The 20,248-nt window shown below is 40.6% G+C and overlaps 1 protein-coding gene across 6 annotated transcripts in view; it reads left to right on the forward strand.

Moving 5' to 3' along the window:
- The window catches only part of RASSF6 (Ras association domain family member 6), a 71,951-nt gene that overhangs the window by 31,430 nt on the left and 20,273 nt on the right, over positions 1 to 20,248 (forward strand). For 4 of the 6 annotated variants that reach the window (XM_045166277.1, XM_045166275.1, XM_045166276.1 and 1 more), the window contains exons 3-4: positions 11,619 to 11,697; positions 16,067 to 16,206. In XM_045166277.1, the coding sequence (XP_045022212.1) occupies positions 11,619 to 11,697; positions 16,067 to 16,206 (219 nt within the window). The remainder of the gene's footprint in view (positions 1 to 11,618; positions 11,698 to 16,066; positions 16,207 to 20,248) is intronic. The other 2 variants (XM_045166278.1, XM_045166274.1) reach the window with 1 other exon arrangement.

Below are 20,248 nucleotides of genomic sequence, written 5' to 3' on the forward strand. Positions count from 1 at the left end.
GGATGATATTTTATTGTTCCTATACCTCTTACCCATATGTAAAATCAGCATATTTATTTATTTGTTCTTTTTTTAATCTTCCTTCTCCAGAAAGTAACTCCCATCACTGCAGGGGCCCCATTGGTTTAAATATTGCCGTCTTCCTAGCACCTGTTATTTTGTCTGTTACATAGTAATCCTCCAATAAATTTGTGTTGATGATGAGTGAGTATGGGAGTATCAGTCTCAAGGAACTAAATTAGGACTAGTATTTTGGTTTGACGTGTGTGTGTGTGTGTGTGTGTTAGTCACTCAGTTGTGCCTGACTCTTTGCAACCCCATGGACTGTAGCTGGCCAGGCTCCTCTGTCTGTGGAATTCTCCAGGCAAGAATACTGGAATGGGTTGCCATTCGCTTCTCCAGGGGATTTTCCCAATCCAGGAATCAAATCCAGGTATCCTGAGTTGCAGGCTGATTCTTTACTTTCAGAGCCATCGGGGAAGCCCTTTGGTTTGATGGATGTTACCCTCAAACACTGTTTCATACCTAGTGGTAGGGTGATTATTTACATCAGGGTTCTTTCCATTTTAAAGTGCATGCAGACTTTCCTGGGGATCTTGGTTAAAATACAGATTGTGATTTCTAACAAGATGCCTCTCAAGTGTTCAGACAATATTTGGATAGACAGAGTTACCCTTAAGTCTTGTGATAGCTAGAATAATGGCCTCCCAAAGATGTCTACTCCTTAATCCCTTGAACCCATGAATGTTTTTCATTACATTGCAAAAGGGAATTAAGGTTGCCAATGACATGGCAACCTTAGCTGTCAATGGCAGCTAATCAATTGACCTTAAGTTTGGGGAATTATCCAGATGGGCTCAATGTAATCATGTTCTGTGTGCTAAATCACTTCAGTTGTGTCTGACTCTTGAGACCCCACGGACTGCAGCCTTCCAGGCTCTTCTGTCTGTGGGGATTCTCCAGGCAAGAATACTGAAGTGGGTTGCCATGCCCTCCTCCAGGGGATCTTCCCAACCCAGGGATCAAACCCACGTCTCCTGCATTGGCAGGTGGATTCTTAACCACTAGCGCCACCACGAAAGCCGCAATCCTTAAACGTGGGAGGGGAGAAGAGCTATATGAGAAGATTCCGTGTCAGAGTGATGGAGTAGGAAGGACTGTGCGGCATTGCTGGCTTTGAAGATGGATGGAAAGAGATCCAAAAGACAATGAATGTGGGCAGGCTGTGGAAACTGCAGAAAGCAAGGGAATGCATTCTCCACCCAGAGGGCCTTCAGAAGAAATAGCCCTGCAGACACCTTTGTTATAGCCAGTGAGACCAGCTTTTGACCTGTGGAGCTGTCAGATAATATGTCTGTGTTGTTTAAAGCCACTAAGTTTGCAGTAGTTTGCTTCAGCAGCCATAGGAAACTAAAACCAACCTCCTCCCAGAGAATGTCTGTGGGGATGGTGTCCCCTGTCCTCTTACCTCAGTAATAGAGCAGGAGGGGCAGAAGTGTTAGTAGTGGGACTTCCGTGGCAGTCCAGTGGGTTAAGACTGCAGGGAATATGTGTTCAATCCCTGGTTGGGGAGCTAAGTGTTTTTTAATCACCAAGTCATGTCTGATTCTTCTGTGACCCCATGGACTCTAGCCCGCCAGGTTCCTCTGTCCATGGAATTCTCCAGGCAAAAACACTGGAATGGGTTGTCATTTCCTTCTCCACGGACCTTCCCTCCCAACCCAGGATTGAACCCACATCTCCTGCATTTTCAGGTAGATTCTTTACCACCGAGCCACCTAGGAAACCCGCTGTGTGGTGTGGCCAAAAAAAGTTAGTGGTCTGATTATATGCAACTATCTTAGTTTCAGTCGGAATGACCACCTATTTCAACCCGCCATCTGCCAATAGATAAACTTCCCTTCCCCTTCCTCAGCACCCTGAGCTCTAAAAGAATGGATCTCAAAGTATGGTCTCTGGATTAGCAGCATCAGAATCACCTGGGAGCATGTTAGAAGTGCAAATTCTCAGGATACACCCCAGACAAACTCAATAAGAAGCTCTGGAGGTGCCACTCATGTTCTGTTCCAACGAGCACTCCAGGCAACTCTGATGCTCGCTTCAATTGAGAACCATTTCTCTAACAGAGTACATACTCCACTGCCTTTCCTGTTATCCACACATTCAAGGGCACATGATTTTTCTGTAGTTTTCAAACAGTATTTTCCTGGGCACTAAATGTTTCTTTGTTCTCTCCTAAATGATCAGCTACAACGAGAAACAGACTATTTCATCAAAGGAGAGGTTGTTTCAAGTCCGTACTTTGGATTAGAATAGAAATCTAAAAATCAGTAGTGATTTGTAAATTGCATCAGGGCAAGGAGTTAGAGATCATACTTCTCTGTGTTTCAGGCCAGAAAAGGAGATGATAGAACAAAGACTTCCCTCTTTCTTCTCTGTCCACACACTGCTCAGGCTGCCCCTAGGAAGTCAGCTGCATGTGATAACAGAAACTGAGGTCTGACGCAGAAGCAGTTCATTACAGCCACCAACTGGAATAACAGACAACGAATTTTTTTTTTAATTTTTTCAGAAGCTTCTTCAGAAGCCAGACCGTAGAAGGAAAGGGAGAGATATGTGTCTTCCTTTATCTGAGGTTGTTAGAAAACAAGCTAATGTGTTAAACTATCAAATACTTATAAAGGCGTTTGTTAGTTCACTCAGTCGTGTCCGACTCTTTGCTACCCCAGGGACCATAGCCCGCCAGGTTGCTCTTTTCATGGGATTCTCCAGGCAAGAATACTGGAGTAGGTAGCCATTCCCTTCTCCAGGGGATCTTCCTGACCCAGGGATTGAACCTAGGTCTCCTGTATTACAGACAGATTCTTTACTGCCTGAATCATCAGGGATGCCTAACTTATAAAGGGATTCTCTTCAGAATTAGATGTCACCTCTAAAACACTTCCTGTCTTCCTCAGAAGCACAAGTGTTTTAATAAATGATACTGTCCTTTTTTGTCGCTCCCTTTTAATCCTCTCTTCCATGTCATATCAGCATCTGGTGACATTGTTCTGAGTAGTTCTAGCCCCTCTCTTTAGCAGTGGACTTTTCAAACATTTGGGGTGTTTTTGTTTTGTGCCAACTCACTAGCCATCAGTCACATCAAATTTCTTTTTAAAATTGTGAAATTATACCTTAATCTTTAGTCCTTCTGTTCTCAACTGATTTCTAGGAGGAGTTAAGGACCTGAGAGAAGCTGACTCCAGGGCCGCTGTTTACAGGGGTAATTTTGAGATGATGAATACCCCCCAAAAGTCACAAAATGGCTTAAAAAAACAACCAGAGTGAGCGCTCAGTTGCTTCAGTCGTGCCTGACTCTTTGTGACCCCATGGACTGGAGCCCAACAGGCTCCTCTGTCCATGGGATTCTCCAGGCAAGAATACTGGAGTGGGTTGCCATGTCCCCCTCCAGGGGGATCTTCCCGACCCAGGTATCGAACCTGAATCTCCTGCGGCTCCCGCATTGCAGGCAGCTGAGCCACCAGGGAAGCCCCAGAGGTAAGATCCATCTGGTTATATTACCTTATGGATTAGGTGACTAATGGATTGCAGGAAGCTCCCAGGTCCTTTTTATTATCAGTTGTCAGCACTGACAGAGAGTTAGAGTCTTAAGACAGAACTGCCAGGAAGAACAAGACAGGCCACAGTCACTATTCTCCCAAACACCGGCGGTAATTAATGATACTTGAGCAGAGTTGTGAGGGATGTCAGAAAGGGCAGCTCTTCAAAGGAAGTCAGGAGAGTTCAATTCAGGGCTCCCTGATCATTTTGGTTTTGCATTTTTACATCAATCGAGGAAATAGCGTTCCTCTCCCCAGCCTCTCAGTATTCAAATGATGGAACCCAATCCTTTCATTTGCAATGGAAATGAATAGCCTACTTTGAGAACTCAGGAAAGTCTCTAAGCAAAGGTTGAAAAGCAGCCTTTTTTCCTCGTCTTCTGAGCCAGGAGATGAGGCCAAAGGCAAAAAGAACTGGGGCCGGGCTGTTTATTGAGAAAGGACTGAAGGAGTTTACAATTTTAATTCCAGGATTCGAGCTGACGGTAATGCAGGATAAAGGAAGTTAAGAGAATCTTGCTACTTCTTGCAGACGTCAGGACTATGGAATGATGGTTTGTTTGTCTTGGCAAAGAGCTTAATGATGAGGCTTTAGTTATTCTTTTGTCCTCATATTTCCTGGTTCATCTTTCCAAAAACATACAGGACTCTATATTACATTTTTACGGAAGTGAAATTTTGAAAACATCAACTGTATTATGCACTTACTATATGGAGTTTGGAAAGCATATAGAAGTATAACACATAAAATTTAAAAAATCCCAACCTTAATTCCCAGAAAATGATCAATTTGCTATTTTACATGTTCATTATGTTGTTTATAAAAATCACTATGAATTAAGTTTTAAATTCAGTTTTTTGAAACTGACATTAAATTGTTAACCTCATTGCTGAAATGTAACATTATGAACAAAATTAGGTGGAGGGGGATGACTAAATCTGTAAGAGAGCAAGCTAGCACTTTTATTCTGCTTTAGTTTTTCACCTCTTTGAAGACACTGTTTCGAATGTTCTAGGTTCCTGTTCTTAAACATGGCAACACACAAGGCAGGATGCCGTCTCTACTGCTGTTGTCACTGTGTTCAGTGGCTGCCTGGCCGGGATCCTGAATATTTTTCAGCAAGTCTCCAAAAGGCAGAAATAACACAAACTAAGGAAGCACAGCCATGACCAAATATGCCTTTTGTGACTACATGGGACTGTATTTTCCACTGAAGTTTATTTTGTGTCATGTGGCAGGCTCTGAAATTTGTGTTGGGCTACCACATACAAGAGTATTTCTGGTTTCCCTTTGCCCAAATTATAGGAATCACTTAGTAAAGAATGAGATGGGGTTTTTTGATTTCCAGGAAGAGAGTTGGAGATCCACTTAATTATGCTGCAAATCATCACTAAAAGGAGAAGAGAACTCACAACTAAAATTTGACTTGCATTCTATCTATGGATGGAGGGCACAACTCACTTCCACCCATCATGCTGTCCAGTGTCAATATTTATTACAGTTTATAAAATTAAATACAAAGTGTTTCTTCTGTACAACCAAATAGCGTGATAAGATTGAGGAACTCCTTTCTTGCTCGGTCCATTATTCATGACAAACGTCAGAATGTGGGTAATTCCCATCTGCTGAGCAGATGCCATTCAGACCACAAAGTACAAAGTACACCTAAGCATTTTACAGTCAGCTCTGGATCCACTATTACTCATTAAAACTGAGCCAGGAGCCTTAAAGGAACAGGGACCTTTAAAGGGACAGGAGCCCTGGCATCATCTCCCCTATACCTGTCACCCCCATGTTAAGTCTTTCCCTGGTGAGCACTTATCTGGGAGCTTTAATGACTAACTCTGGGTGTCCATCTGCATCTAACAGGGTCCTCTCATCATGCACAGTACCAGCTTCTGTGCTGGGGAAGCTTATGATTCTATGTGTTCATTTAGTTAGAAGTCAAGTTTATATGGAGGCTCGTTATTCTTTAGTTTTGTAAAAACACTATTCATGTTATATACTGTGTAGTAGTGTTTTTATTTTTTAATCCTTGTGATACATTATGATACAGTATTCCATGTTTGAAAAACCAAGCTTTTCTTAGAAAATCAATTTATATATCACACATAAAGTAATGGGCTTCCCTGGTGACTCAGCCATAAAGAATCCACCTGCCAATGCAGGAGGCATGTGTTCGATCTCTGGTTTGGGAAGATTCCCCTGGAGGAGGAAATGGCAACCCACTCTAGTATTCCTGCCTGAGAAATCCCATGGACAGAGGAGGTACATTCCATGGGGTCACAAAAGAGTCGGGCATGACTTAGCGACTATACCACCACCACAAAAAGTATATAGCTTGTTGTACCATGTCAACTTCTTGGGTGTCCCTATGCCTTCTAGATGTGACAGATTTGTAAGCTGAGAAGACTGGATAGGGAATCCATTACTTATCACCCATTTAATAGTTTTGTTAAGGCAACTGAACAGTTGCTAAACAGTCTGGTCTATGCTGGGTGGAGCATTCTTTGGGGCTGAGAGGAAAAGGTACATAAATTATTTTTTCCCTTTTTGTATGAGGTAGGGAAATCCATCAGTTCAGTTCAGTTCAGTTCAGTCTCTCAGTTGTGTCCGACTCTTTGGGACCCCATGAACCGCAGCATGCCAGGCCACCCTGTCCATCACCAGCTCCCAGAGTTTACTCAAACTCATGTCCATTGAGTTGGTGATGCCATCCAACCATCTCATCCTCTGTTGTCCCCTTCTCCTCCTGCTCTCAATCTTTCCCAGCATCAGGGTCTTTTCCAATGACCTGATGCTCTTTGCATCAGGTGGCCAAAGTATTGCAGTTTCAGATTCAACATCAGTTCTTCCAATGAACACCCAGGACTGATCTTCTTTAAGATGGACTGGTTGGATCTCCTTGCAGTCCAAGGGACTCTTAAGAGTCTTCTCCAACACTCCAGTTGAAAAGCATCAATTCTTTGGCGCTCAGCTTTCTTTATAGTCCAACTCTCACATCCATACATTACTACTGGAAAAGCCATAGCCTTGAGGTCTATAGTTAACATTTAAGTTAAATTCTAAAGAATATGGTGCAATTGCTCTTGACAAGTCACCATATATATTAAATCAGTGTCCCCTTTCCTGGCTGGGGACTGCTTAGATAACACTTAAGTGATCGTCTTTGGATTTCTTAAACCAAATAATTCCTATACCGTTTTTAGGTCTCTTCTAAACTTGAGTCTTCTGTATACAAGGTACATTTGATCACCTTTATATAGAACTTAGCCTTGACCCTTCACCCCAATGCCATTGCAGTGGTTCCACTCATCGTGCTGCCTTCATGTTTTTTACCCTGAAATCTGGATGGCTCAGTGGGTAAAGAATCTGCTTATAATGCAGAAGACACAGGAGATGTGGGTTCCATTCCTGGGTCAGAAAGATCCCTTGGAGAAGGATATGGCAACCCACTCCAGTATTCTTGCCTGGGAAATCCCATGCACAGAAGAGCCTGGTAGGCTATAGTCCATGGGGTTGCAAAAAGCTGGACATGACTGAGCAAAAGTCTAGTTAACCTACCCTGTCTGCCATAAGTTCCCTAGTGGCTCTTAGAAGCATCATATCTCTCTCTACGTGAAAGCTCCAGTAACTGCCCATTCCCTGCAGAGTGAATTCTAAACTTCTTTTAGAGGTTTGCAAGCTTCTTATCCGCTTCTTAATCATACCCCATCCTAAATGTCCTGTTCTCAGAATCAACTTTTTGAGCTTTCTCCACAAAAGCTATGGAAATATCTAGAAGGTCCCTGCTAATACTTTCTTTGCCTGGTAAGCTCCTCACACTCTTGCTTATTCCTTTGCCTCCAAAGCGCAAAACAGGCAGTACCTCCTTGAAGCTCTCACTCATCCTCAGAGTATGACTGAGACCTCTTTATTGTGTTCACACAGCAAGTGTATGAATGAATGACCATTAGGACAGGTCTTCTCTTAGAGGACAAAATTTGAACCATTCATCAGATAAAAAATAATTAATTTGACAATAATTTCTTCAGTTCCTTGTGGCCTGGTTGCCCAAAAAAGTTGAATTTGAATGTTGTAGGCTATATTGTATTCCCAGTATTGTATTAGGTCCATTGTTTCATCAGGTGCATAAGCTAATCATCTTTAAAAAGTTCCTCGGGTAATGTCCACAGGATAAAAACGTGATGAGGTTTTAATATTTGGAATGCATTCACCGTTACTATAGCCGTTCACCTAACTTCTGAATTTTCTAATTCCTCACTTTATTGCACCATTAACCTACCCAATTTTATCCCAACACTATTCTACCAAAACTCTTCCCTTATTCTGCCTGCCAAAATCCTTCAAAGTGCCATTGTGGCATCAGAAAGGTCCTGCCTGTGGTGAGGAAAATATGTACGGTATCTGTGGTCTTCAGTTACCTCGTGTTACACACAGTTTATGGGTTGACCAAATACCTCAGTAAAGGGTCAGATAATATGTATTTTAGGCTTCGTGGACCATATGGTTTGTGTCACAATCACCCAGCTCTGCAATTATAGAAGGAGAGCAGCTACAGACAATTAGCAAACCAATTTAGTGTGGCTGTATTCCAATAAAATTTATTTATAAAAACTGGTGTCCTGGGAACCAGTTTGCTGACTCCATGGGTCATATGGAGACTTATTTCTGTGGAGAAAGATTTAGTCTGATTCTTTTCAGACATAGAAACATTTTCCAAAGAGCTTGTTCCCAGAGAATAATCTTTCTAATTAAACAGGTAAATACTTTGAAGGATACATGTACCATTCCTTATCATGCAGTTTTATCAGAAACAGAAGCTGAGGGAACAAGATTATGTAAAAATTCATTTGCTTGTATTACAATTCTCACAGCTTAGCATATCAGGATTTGCATCCCAAGTGAACTGGAAATTTCCATATGTGACCCTGGCACCATAATGAAAGCTATAAAAGTGTTCATGCTCTTTACCAGTATGTTAGATTTTAGGAACTATCCCACAGCAGTGGCTTCAATGAAATAAAACCCCTTGTGTGCTCAGTGATATTTAAAACAGAAATATTCATCAACACTAGAATTCTAAAGTATGCCAGTTGGGAAATGGTACAGTAGCATAAAGTAATTCTGCAGAAAATTTTTTATGGTATGTGTGTGGAGTATCTTGATCCTTAGAAATAGGTACATTAAAAATTACAAGTGAGAAAAGTCAAATGGAAAGTATGTTTCAGTTCAGTTCAGTTCAGTCGCTCAGTCTTGTCCGACTCTTTGCGACCCCATGAATCACAGCATGCCAGGCCTCCCTGTCCATCACCAACTCCCGGAGTTCAGACTCAAGTCCATCGAGTCGGTGATGCCATCCAGCGATCTCATTCTCTGTTGTCCCCTTCTCCTGTCCCCAATCCCTCCCAGCATCAGAGTCTTTTCTAATGAGTCAACTCTTCGCATGAGGTGGCCAAAGTACTGGAGTTTCAGCTTCAGCATCATTCCTTCCAAAGAACACCCAGGGCTGATCTCCTTCAAAATGGACTGGTTGGATCTCCTTGCAGTCCAAGGGACTCTCAAGAGTCTTCTCCAACACCACACTTCAAAAGCATCAATTCTTCGGCACTCAGCCTTCTTCACAGTCCAACTCTCACATCCATACATGACCACTGGAAAAACCATAGCCTTGACTAGACGGACCTTTGTTGGCAAAGTAAAGTATGTTTATATGATCTCAAACATAAAAATCAATATACATGAATTCTGTCGATCAGTATTCATAAGAGCCTACCATGAGCAAGGCTATGCTCTAATCACTGGGAAGACAGCAATGAATAAAACAGACCAAAATCCCTGCCCTCATGGAGCCAGGATTCTTATGAGAGGGAGACAGATGTTAAATATCAAAGGGATTTTAGCAATTACTATACCTGAAAATTTAATATCATGAGCTATCTCCCCCCTAAAACTGATGATATAAAAGAACTTTTCACCCTTTGATATGTTTAGTTTTATTTTCTGAATAATATTTTTTTCTGATCATTTCATTCAACCAGTATTTGTTGAGTTCTTACTATTTGCCATGCTCTCTTCCAGGCACATGAAATACAGCATGAACAAAATATAAAAACAGGCTTATTCTCTTGGAGCTACAGTCTAGTGGAGGAGATAGAATGTTAGATAAATAAGTAGAATATATACAAGGTTAGATGGTGACCAAGGGGCAGAAGTAAGGAGGAAAGCAAGATATGAATGTTGGGAGAAGGCAAATTTTCAGATTTGGTTATAAGGAAGGACTCTTTGAGAAGGTGACTTTGGAGGAAATAGTTAAATAAAACGAATGCAGGACAGTGTGATAGCAGGCTGGAGGTCATTCTGGATAAAAGTTCAGCAGGTACAAAGGCTCTGGGGTGAGAATGTGCCTGGAGTACTCAAGGAACATCAAGGAGGCCAGTGGCTAGGGTGCAGTAAGTGAAGGAGAGAGAAGCAGAACCAGATCAAAGCTGGCCTTTGAAGTTGTTGGAAGGATATTGACTTATATTGTAATAATGAGAAATATTAAAGAGTTCTGAGGAAAGGAGAGAGGCTATTGGCTTTACATTAAAATTACTCCTGCTGTTGAGAATAGACAACAAATACAGGGAGGCTTTTAAGAGATTGCTGCCATAAGCCAGATGAGAGAAGGTAGCTTAAACCAACAGGCTGACAGAGGCCAGAGGGGGAGGTGAATGAGACAAGCATCTTGAGCCATAGTGGCCCAGAGAAGGATGGAGGTGTGGCAGGAACCAATGTTCCCACTGCCAGAGCCTATCTCCCACAAAGGTGAGATGCTTGGGAACAACAATGGCTCCTGAACCCGTGCTGTGCCCACCCGACCCCGCACCCCCCAAGCGGGTAACACAGGGTCAGGCACATACTAGTTGATGAACTTAAGTTGATTAAATTGTTGTAACACAAAAAAGGAAATGTGAAATAAAATCTACTTTATGGCTGCCTCCTGCTACAGAATACTCTCCTCACTGCTTTGTCTGGAGTTATTTTCCATCTTTTGGTTATGTATTTATTTTTCTTGTATGAAAATATTTTTATTTTAGTTGCTAGCTGTCAAAATAAAACTAACTCAAAATTTAAAAAAAGAAAAGAAATGGAAGACCTTGACAACAGAGATGACAGTAGAAAAAAAAATAATAATAAAGTCCTCTCAAATCCTACCTACTATACTATCCTACCTACCTACTCTAAATATATTGGTGTATATACTCCAGAATTGGGGGTTCTTTTCTGGCTGAGTCACATGGCTTGTGGCATCTTAGTTCCCCAACCAGGTATTGAACCTGGGCCCTCAGCAGTGAAAGCCTGGAGTCCTAACCACCGGACTGCCAGGGAATTCTCTTTTACTCTAGAATTATAGACAAAGAATATTTTTAAATATCAGTTTGTTACTGTCAGATAAAAAGAATCTATATTTAAACCATGTGGAAAATGACTCCTTCCTTGTTTATCAAGAAAATCTTTCAAAACAGCACATAAATTAGCACACATTGTATATGCAAAACTATGTGTCTATATATAGGTTTCTTCCCCCACATAGGGAAGCCAAAGCTTTCATCAGGGTTTCAAAGGATACTGTGACTTAAACAGGTTGAGAACCACTGCTTTAGATTTTATATTCAATTCAAACTTTTGCAGCCAGTCATTTCTTCATTACAGAAAAATTTGAAGAACTTTTAAAAAATCAAATTCAACTTGGAAATTATTCATACATATCTTCACCAAGGGAAAATAACCATCTAAAGGTCAGATTTTCTTTGTTTTACTTTGGTTATTTATTTATGAATTAACACCTTCAACATTTGGTGATGTCCTAAGAAGGTTTCAGCTTTCAATGACTTTCATTAAAATGACAGAATAGTAAAGATTCCATTGAACCATTTCATTCTATCTCATACCTTTATGAGTTGAAAGCATCATTATTGCCTTTTACCATTAAAGAGTCTAAGACTGAGTGTAAGTGAATGTAATTTATTTTTCAGGGAACAACTTAATTCTTTACTGAAGACCTATAACTTCTTTTATAGGAACCAGAAAAATCTGCATATTTTATATGGACAGGTAAGCTCGTCAAAGAAATGCAATACAGTTTGAAAGTGAAAGTCGCTCAGTCCGACTCTTTGCGACTTATAGTCCATGGAATTCTCCAGGCCAGAATACTGGAGTGGATAACCTATCCTTCTCCAGCGCATCTTCCTGACCCAGGAATCGAACTGGGGGTCTCCTGCATTGCAGGCAGATTCTTCACCAGCTGAGCTACTAGGGAAACCCCAAAACTACAAGCTTTCTGAGGGTAGGCCGCATCTGCTGTATTGCCAGCCAGCACCCAGGGAGGTTTCTGGCACATGTATGTGTGTGTTAGTCATTCAGTCATGCTGTTTTATGACCCCATGGACTGTAGTCCACAAGGCTCCCCTGTCCATGGAATTCTCCAGGCAGGAATACTGGAGTGGGTAAGCCATTTTCTTCTCCAGAGGATATTCCTGACCCAAGGATCAAACCTGGGTCTCGTGCATTGCAGGCAGATTCTTTACCAGTTGAGCCACCAAAGAAGATTGATTCACAGGGAAAAAAAAAAAAATTCTGTGAAAGTACAGAGAAGTCAGGATAAGTTGAAGTCCATAATACAAATGGTCTGGGGAAAACAGGGGAATAATTTTAGTTTTAGACTATACTGAAAATCCTAGTCCTGAAACATCTGTAAATTTCTAAGTATTTTTTGGAATGGACAAACATGTAAAGTAACTTTAACGACATATTTGCTTTCTACTTTAAAAACAGAGTATGAATATCTTTTGAACAGCAATTCCATTAGAACTCTATCTTACAAATAATTTACCAAAGTCCTGAATCTAGCAAGCACTTTTAAGGGGGCAATGGTTAGGCTACTGTATCAAGTGACCTTAGACTTTCTTTAATACGTTACTCTCTACAGGTCTCCCTACTCAGTCTTGTATTCTAATGGGACTCACTTCACATCTTTACAATACCTTCCTGGTCCTAGGGGACATTAGAACTGTCTACCTATGTTTAGATTTTCAGATGTGATGGTACAGCATTGACTTTATGCCACCCTTGGCATTTGGGACAGAAGGAAATTTATAAGCCTCTTTGGCCTTTACTAGTGAGCCTAAATGATTTAGTTTGATCAGACATTTCAATTCCCCTCCCAAATGTAATTTTCTACAGAAGCAGGAAGTAGCTAATCCTTTTATAAAGAAATGGGCCTAAGTTTTCTAAATGGCCTAATTTAAAATTATTTCAATATTGTCCTATATCTTAGATCAGTAAAATGCATAACTGTAAAAATATAAACTTTAGGAAAAGATCAAAACTTTAAGGAAATTATTTTAGATTGTAATTCAATAGTTTTCATGTTTCCTTTAGGAAAATTTTGAATTTTGATGTGACAAGCATATGAATTGAGGCATGTCCTTTCTATTCTGTGAATTGGTGCTCAATTTACAAAAGCCATTTGATTTTTTAAAATAAAGTCTTGTGTCTTACATAATTTTTTAAACCGCATGAATTAAAGTATATAGTGAGAATATCAGATTGCTTAATCTTTTCATCTTTACTTGCTGACAATAAAATTAGAATCCAGAATTTTCCAAGTCTCTTACTTAGTTGTAGTGATGGACACGGTTCAAAGGGGCAGTGCGTGGAACAACATCAGCTTTCTTAATCTCTGATTAATTAATGCAATGACTATTTATTGTTTACAACACAGCAGACACTGTTCTAAAAGCTAGAGACAAAAATGAAAAAACTAGAGAATGTCCTGCATTCACGCTCGTTACATTTTAGTAGATAGAAAAAAGCAAAAAAGTAAATTGTGTATTAGATGGTGAACAGGCTGTGGAGGAGAGCAAATCAGGGAAGAAGGCTCAGGAATCTAAGTGGATGGATAAAGAAGAACATTTGACCAAAGATTGAAAGGTATCAGGATGCTAACCTTGCAGAGGTCTGTGGGACATGCATTCTGGGTACAGACAGCAGTCTGAATCAAGGTCCTGGCTGGTGTAACTGAGGAACAGCAGGGAAGCCAGTGTGCCAGGAACCTTGTGAGAATGGACAGGTAGAGAATAAGGAAGCTAGAGAAAGAACTGAGAAGGAGAGGGCGCTAGAGCATGGGGGGGCTTGTAGATCACTGTGGAGACTTCAGCTTGTGCTTGAAGTGAGATGAGAAGCCCCCGAGGTGTTGAGATATGATCTAAAGATTCATTTAAAAACAGTCTCTCTAGCTAGTAGGAATACATAGAGGGACAAGAGAAGAATGAGGTAGACCACAGAGACACTACTGCAATAATCTGGCAAACAATGACAGTGGCATAGACCAGATCTGTGGTAGTACACATGGTGAGCATAGCCATATCGGGGATATATTTTTAAGGTCAAGCTAATCAGATTGGCTAATGTATTGGATTTGGAGATGTTCAGAATGAAAGAAAGATTACTGGTGACTGTAACGATGTTGATCTGAGCAACTGGAAGAATGGGAGTGATATTTAACAAGATGGGGAAGGCTGGGAAAGGAAAATGTTTAGAGAGAAATTTCAAGAGTTAACTGGGATCATATTAAATTTGACATCAAATTTGAAAGCTGAAGTTTAGGGGAAAGGTTAAGGTTTGGGCTGGAGATCTAAAATTGGGAGCTACCAGTTTAGAGATGGCATGTAAAGATCATTGAGGTCACCAAGGATATCGGTGTAGATCTACATGAGAAAAGGCCTAACAATTGAGGCAATGAGACTACAGACGTGCAACCAAACCTTCAGGGATAATTTATGTAGTTAATTTCAAAAGAGATGTTTTCTGAAATTAAAAAATATTCTCATATTCCTTATATGAGAAAACCTCATTGTCTGATTATAGTTGGAGTATTTCTTCTTGAAAGCAAAAATTAGATAACCTGAGAAGATCAGTTATTCTATGAGCTTTTGATATAAGGGATTCATGGAAGTATAATTAGGCCAAGGAAAGATGGCATACATCAATAACTCACATGCAGGCCCTGCATCATGTACTGCCATTTCAGAGAGCAAATTGTGTTTGGTTATTAAGAACCGGGGCTTCCCTGGTGGCTCAGAGGTAAAGAATCTGCCTGCAATGCAGGAAGACCTGAGTTTGATCCCTGGTTCATTCCCATGGAGGAGGGCATTACAACCCACTCCAGTCTTCTTGCCTGGAGAATCCCCACGGACAGAGAAGCCTGGTGGGCTGCAGTCCATGGAGTTGCAAGGAGTAGGACATAACTGATCGACTAAGCACAGCACATAGCATATTAAGAACTGATAAGTGCCTGACCTCACAATAATCTGAAATGTGGACTCAAAAGTGGGAAAAAGAGCAAAACTTTGTTTCAGGAGTGACTCCAAAGTAGGTTTATCAGCCAAAGAAATAATAAGCAACAACATTTACTGAGCACTTTAAATATCAGCTCCTATGATTCAGGGACTGTTATGATTTAATTCTTCAGAAGAAACAGCCCAGGTATAAAGGTATTTGACATTTTGTCCAAAATCATACAGCTAGGAAGTAGCAAAGCCACAGTTAAAACACAGGGCTATCTGATTCTACAGTCTGGAGTCTTCATTACACATTCAAATAGGAATTGAGTCATTTATGTTTTCATAATAATTGATTTTTCATAATAACAAGTAGCTATTGGATGTTATAGTGGTTATTGAATAGATGAAATATGTTTCTATTTTTCAAATTTATTATAATAATGTAACTCTACTTTAATAAGAGACTTTTGCATATACAAGAGAGAAATGAATTAGAAAATACATTCTTTGTGAATGTGCTTAGATATTAATATTTACACTCAGAGAATGAGTAAGTGTTCAATCCTGTTTACTAGTTTTTCTTTGTTTGCATGGAATTTCCTTCTTTTATTATATTTCCAACTTAAAAGAGATTAAGTGCTATTGATTTTTTCAAAAAAATCATGTCAAGCATTTTGCACCTTTTTACATATATTATTTCACTTTTTCTGTATAAGTGTGTGAGTTAAATTTTTCCTCTTCAGAAATGAGAAAACAACCACTAAACTGATCAATGCTATTCAGATTTCTACTACAGCACAGCTTTAATTTTCCTTTAATTTTAAGTTAAACAGAATTAGAGAATTAAACTTCCACTTAATTGAAGAATCAAGAGTTCAGAAAACATTTTAGCATACTGTGCCCTCTGGTGTGCATGTCGTCACCATTATGACTTACTTTGCTGGTTGTCACTGTTTTTAAAAATAAAAGAATGTTTCAGAAATAGGATTGTTCTGTAGATAAATTTAAAAGCCAAATAATCCCACCTGGGAATTTTTTTTTAGCTGTCAGGATGTCTTACAGACTTAATTTCTACACCTTCAGTTAAAAAATTTACCTTTTGTAAATAATACAAAAGCAATGTTTGACTTCTTCCCTAGACTGAAGATGGTAAGCTAATTGTTGAAGGAACGTTGGACATTTTCTGGGGAGTAAAACGGCCTATCCAGCTGAAAATACAAGATGAGAAACAAATCCCTTCTTTCAGTGTGCTGGAGTCACCGGGAGCTTTTTCCAAAAGGTGAGCTAGCTTTTATTGTTTTACTTCCTTAGGAAATGATCTTCATAATTATCTTTCTTGTGCACACTCTTGAAGATGAAAGCTCTAAAGCTTATATCCAATCTCATTTAATCCCCCAGAAACTCTAGAATGTAGGTGTTCAGAAACCAGGGCTCTGAGAGGTTAGGTAGTTTGTGCGAGAGACCCGGTTACCACCCAGCAGAGCTGGACTGGACCTCAGGTCTGTGGGCACCAGAGTCTGTGCCCTTGACCTCTCTGTTGTAGTCCTTCTCTTCTGGGAGCCTTCATTCTTTCACTAGAATAGATAAGAGATACAGGCAAAATTTCATTCAGTTCAGTTGCTCAGTCGTGTCTGACTCTTTGCAACCCCACGAATCGCAGCACGCCAGGCCTCCCTGTCCATTACCAACGCCCAGATTTCGCTCAAACTCATGTCCATCGAGTCGGTGATGCCATCCAGCCATCTCATCCTCTGTCGTCCCCTTCTCCTCCCACCTCCAGTCCTTCCCAGCATCAGAGTCTTTTCCAATGAGTCAACTCTTCGCATGATGTGGCCAAAGTATTGGAGTTTCAGCTTTAGCATCAGTCCTTCCAAAGAAATCCCAGGACTGATCTCTTTTAGAACGGACTGGTTGGATCTCCTTGCAGTCCGAGGGACTCTCAAGAGTCTTCTCCAACACCACAGTTCAAAAGCATCAATTCTTCGGCGCTCAGCCTTCTTCACAGTCCAACTCTCACATCCATACGTGACCACTGGAAAAACCATAGCCTTGACTAGAAGGACCTTTGTTGGCAAAGTAATTCATTAGCCCTGTGCTTATCAGCAAAAAGGAGGATGAAATTTAAATTTCCCCTTTTCATGGAACAAAGGGCTTTTCCTGCTTTCTGGAAAAGAGACTTATGTTCCATCTGATTGCTGTGTCCCATTAAACAGGATCAGGACAAAGTACAGGTGAAGTACAATACATGCACAAAACAGTTGCCTGTTCAGGTCTATGTGACTGTGAAAAGTTGTTGCTGAATCATGCAAAGACGCCGGGATCCTTGGCCTCCAGAGGAGAAGAATTCAATCCGGGGCCAGAGACAAGGCTGGATCACTCAGAGCTTTTGTATAATAAAGTTTTATTAAAGTATAAAGTAGATAGAGAAATCTTCTGACATAGACATCAGAAGGCGGTAGAAAGAGTACCCACTTGCTAGTGTTAGCAATGGAGTTATATCCTCTCCAATGAATCAAAAGAATGTCTGGAGGTTGTAAAGACCTCACCAGACCTACTCCCATAATTTACATTTTAAGATAACAGGATTAGCCAGAAGATTTAATCCAGAGACTGTCCTCAGGCAGGATACATAATCCTAAAGAATGTAGAGGGATAAAAAAGTTTGTCCTTTTTTCCTCCTTGAGAATTCTAGACCCCTCTCTCCTTGGGACACCTAGACTTCTTATCAACCTGCCTAGGAAATGACTCTCTCAACTGTACCTTGAAGACATAAGTAGAGTTGATAGATATTTTCATTATCGTTTACAATGTTTAGGCTTCCCTGGTAGCTCAGACAGTAAAGAATTCACCTGCAATACAAGGGACCCAAGTTCTATCCCTGTGTTGGGAAGATCTCCTGGCAAAGGGAATGGCAGCCCACTCCAGTATTGTTGCCTGGAGAATATCATGTCAGAGGAGCCTGGCAGGCTACAGTCTTTGGGGTCATGAAGAGTTGGATACAACTGACCAACTAACACACATATAAATCTTGTTTTCTTCTTCCCTCCCTCCCTTTTTACCTTCATTTTCAATCATTGGCTTTCTAATGCATCTTTCTTTTATATATTCATGGAGATATCAATCCTTCTCTTCATCCACCCTTCCATGCATAACTAGATGAGCTGGAGTTCCAGCAGGACAGAGGATGGAGAGAGAGCAGCCAGGACCTTTTCCTCAATCTGACCTTTGTCCATAACCAAGGTTATACCATATCACCTTCAAGGAAGCCCTACTTTTCCCTTGGAGAAACACAGAAGTCCCACAAGTTGCACCTTGCCAGCCTTTCTCAAATGTTATCATAATTCTGAACATTTGGTAATTGCCTACACGTGTCATGTAGTCTCTTACTTCCCTGACTCTGCCTAGACGCCTACCTGCTTCTCAATATCCACTTGCTAGACTCTTCCACCAGTCTTTTAAGATTAAGGTCGGTAACATTTTCTCCAGAAAGCCTTTTCTGACCCTTTGATCTGTAGTAGGTGCACTGACAACTTTTCTATGTCACTTTCAGAGCACACTGTTAATTGAATTTTCATATACCTGCCTCCCTCTCTAGTCTATGAGCTCCTCATGGGTAAGGAGCATGCCTTACTCATTTTTATCCCCATGCTCACCACTGAGCCAGCACAAAGACAGGACTCAAAATATAATATTGAATGAAACCCTCAGAATCCTGATGGTTAAATGCTTCTGCTCTGCTGTGTGAACTTTTTCTCCATCTACCACTTCTGATTAGTGTCCCATCCAAGCTATCAAAGGACAAAGAGTCCAGCACTTATGAAACAGCAGAAGGGAAACCACAGACTTAGGCAATCTGATGAAATCCTATATCCTTCACCTTCAGGTACTAAGTGATTGATGAGCTGGTGGTTCTAAATGACTAGGAACATCATTTAAAAGTAGAAATTACCCTGGGTCCTACTTTTAGGAAACTATACAAGATATGAATTTGGCAAAATTAGCTATCATTCTTCATATTGCCTAAGAACTCATTGCAAAGTTCTCGGAGCAGTCAGCTCCATTTGATGCGTTTTAATTAGTTGAATCATGAAAAGTTAATTAGTATGAGACATTATGGGGAGATGTCAAGGAAATGCAGTAAGCTACCTAAATTATCACATTAAGCTATCATGATTTTGAATGTGTATCCCAAGATATATTTTTTTAATTTTCCAAATTAAAATTCAAAACACTTATTCCTAGAAACCCTGAACCTGAGAATGAGTTTCAAGAGCCCAAGTAGACAAGGTATATTAATACCTTTCAATATTCTATGGAAGATTATAAATTAATATTCTCATGAGTTGCCTTCCATAAAATCCATTTGCCTTTTTCGTTTTTTATCAGAATAATGCTGTGAACGAAAGATAAATTATCTCTTTTAGGGACTTCCCTGGAAGTCTGGTGGTTAAGACTCTGAGCCTCCAATGCAGGGGGCATGGGTTCAATCCCTGGATGGGGAACTAAGATCCCATATGCTGTGTGGCATGACCAGAAAAAAAAAAATCTATCTCTTTTTGTTTCAAGTTGAGAAAGACCACCCTTGAAAACTTTGCTTGCTCTTTACCACAGTAATGAGACTTACTGGGAGAATATTTGAAGTGCATATTTGCAGGATATCATATTTTTCTGGTGAGTAAAAATTGTCAGAAAATGACCCCACTCCTGTCCCACAAATGAGCAAGATTAGATTCAATTGATTCAATTGTGATTAATTATCCAAGAAGCCTTTGTGGGAACCAGCTGAACAGTTAGGCAGAATGTGCAGCACAATTTGAATTAACTGTTCCTTGACTTCTTGTTCCCTAGTGGGAGGCAGTCCCACCAAAGTATTATGTGTGCATGAGTGCTAAGTCACTCAGTTGTGTCCAACTCTTTGTGACCCTATGGACCATAGCCCACCAGGCTCCTCTGTCCATGGTATTCTCCAGGCAAGAATACTGGAATGGGTTGCCATGCCCTGCTCCAGGGGATCTTCCTGACCCAGGGATCAAACCTGTGTCTCTTAAGTTTCTTCCATTTGCAGGCAGGAATGGCAATCCACTGCAGTACTATTGCCTGGACATGGAAAATCCCATGGACAGACGAGCCTGGTAGGCTACAGTCGATGGGGTCGCAAAGAGTCGGACATGACTGAGCAACTTCACTTTCACTTTCTTTACCACTAGTGCCACCTGGGAAGTCCCTAAAGTATTATATTCTGTTTCAATTCAGTTCTAGACACCCTCACTCTGATTGCCATCCTTTCAGGCCAGTTCAGTTCAGTTCAGTAGCTCAGTTGT

This window comes from Bubalus bubalis, chromosome 7 (assembly GCF_019923935.1).
Source record: "Bubalus bubalis isolate 160015118507 breed Murrah chromosome 7, NDDB_SH_1, whole genome shotgun sequence".
NCBI lineage: Eukaryota > Metazoa > Chordata > Mammalia > Artiodactyla > Bovidae > Bubalus > Bubalus bubalis.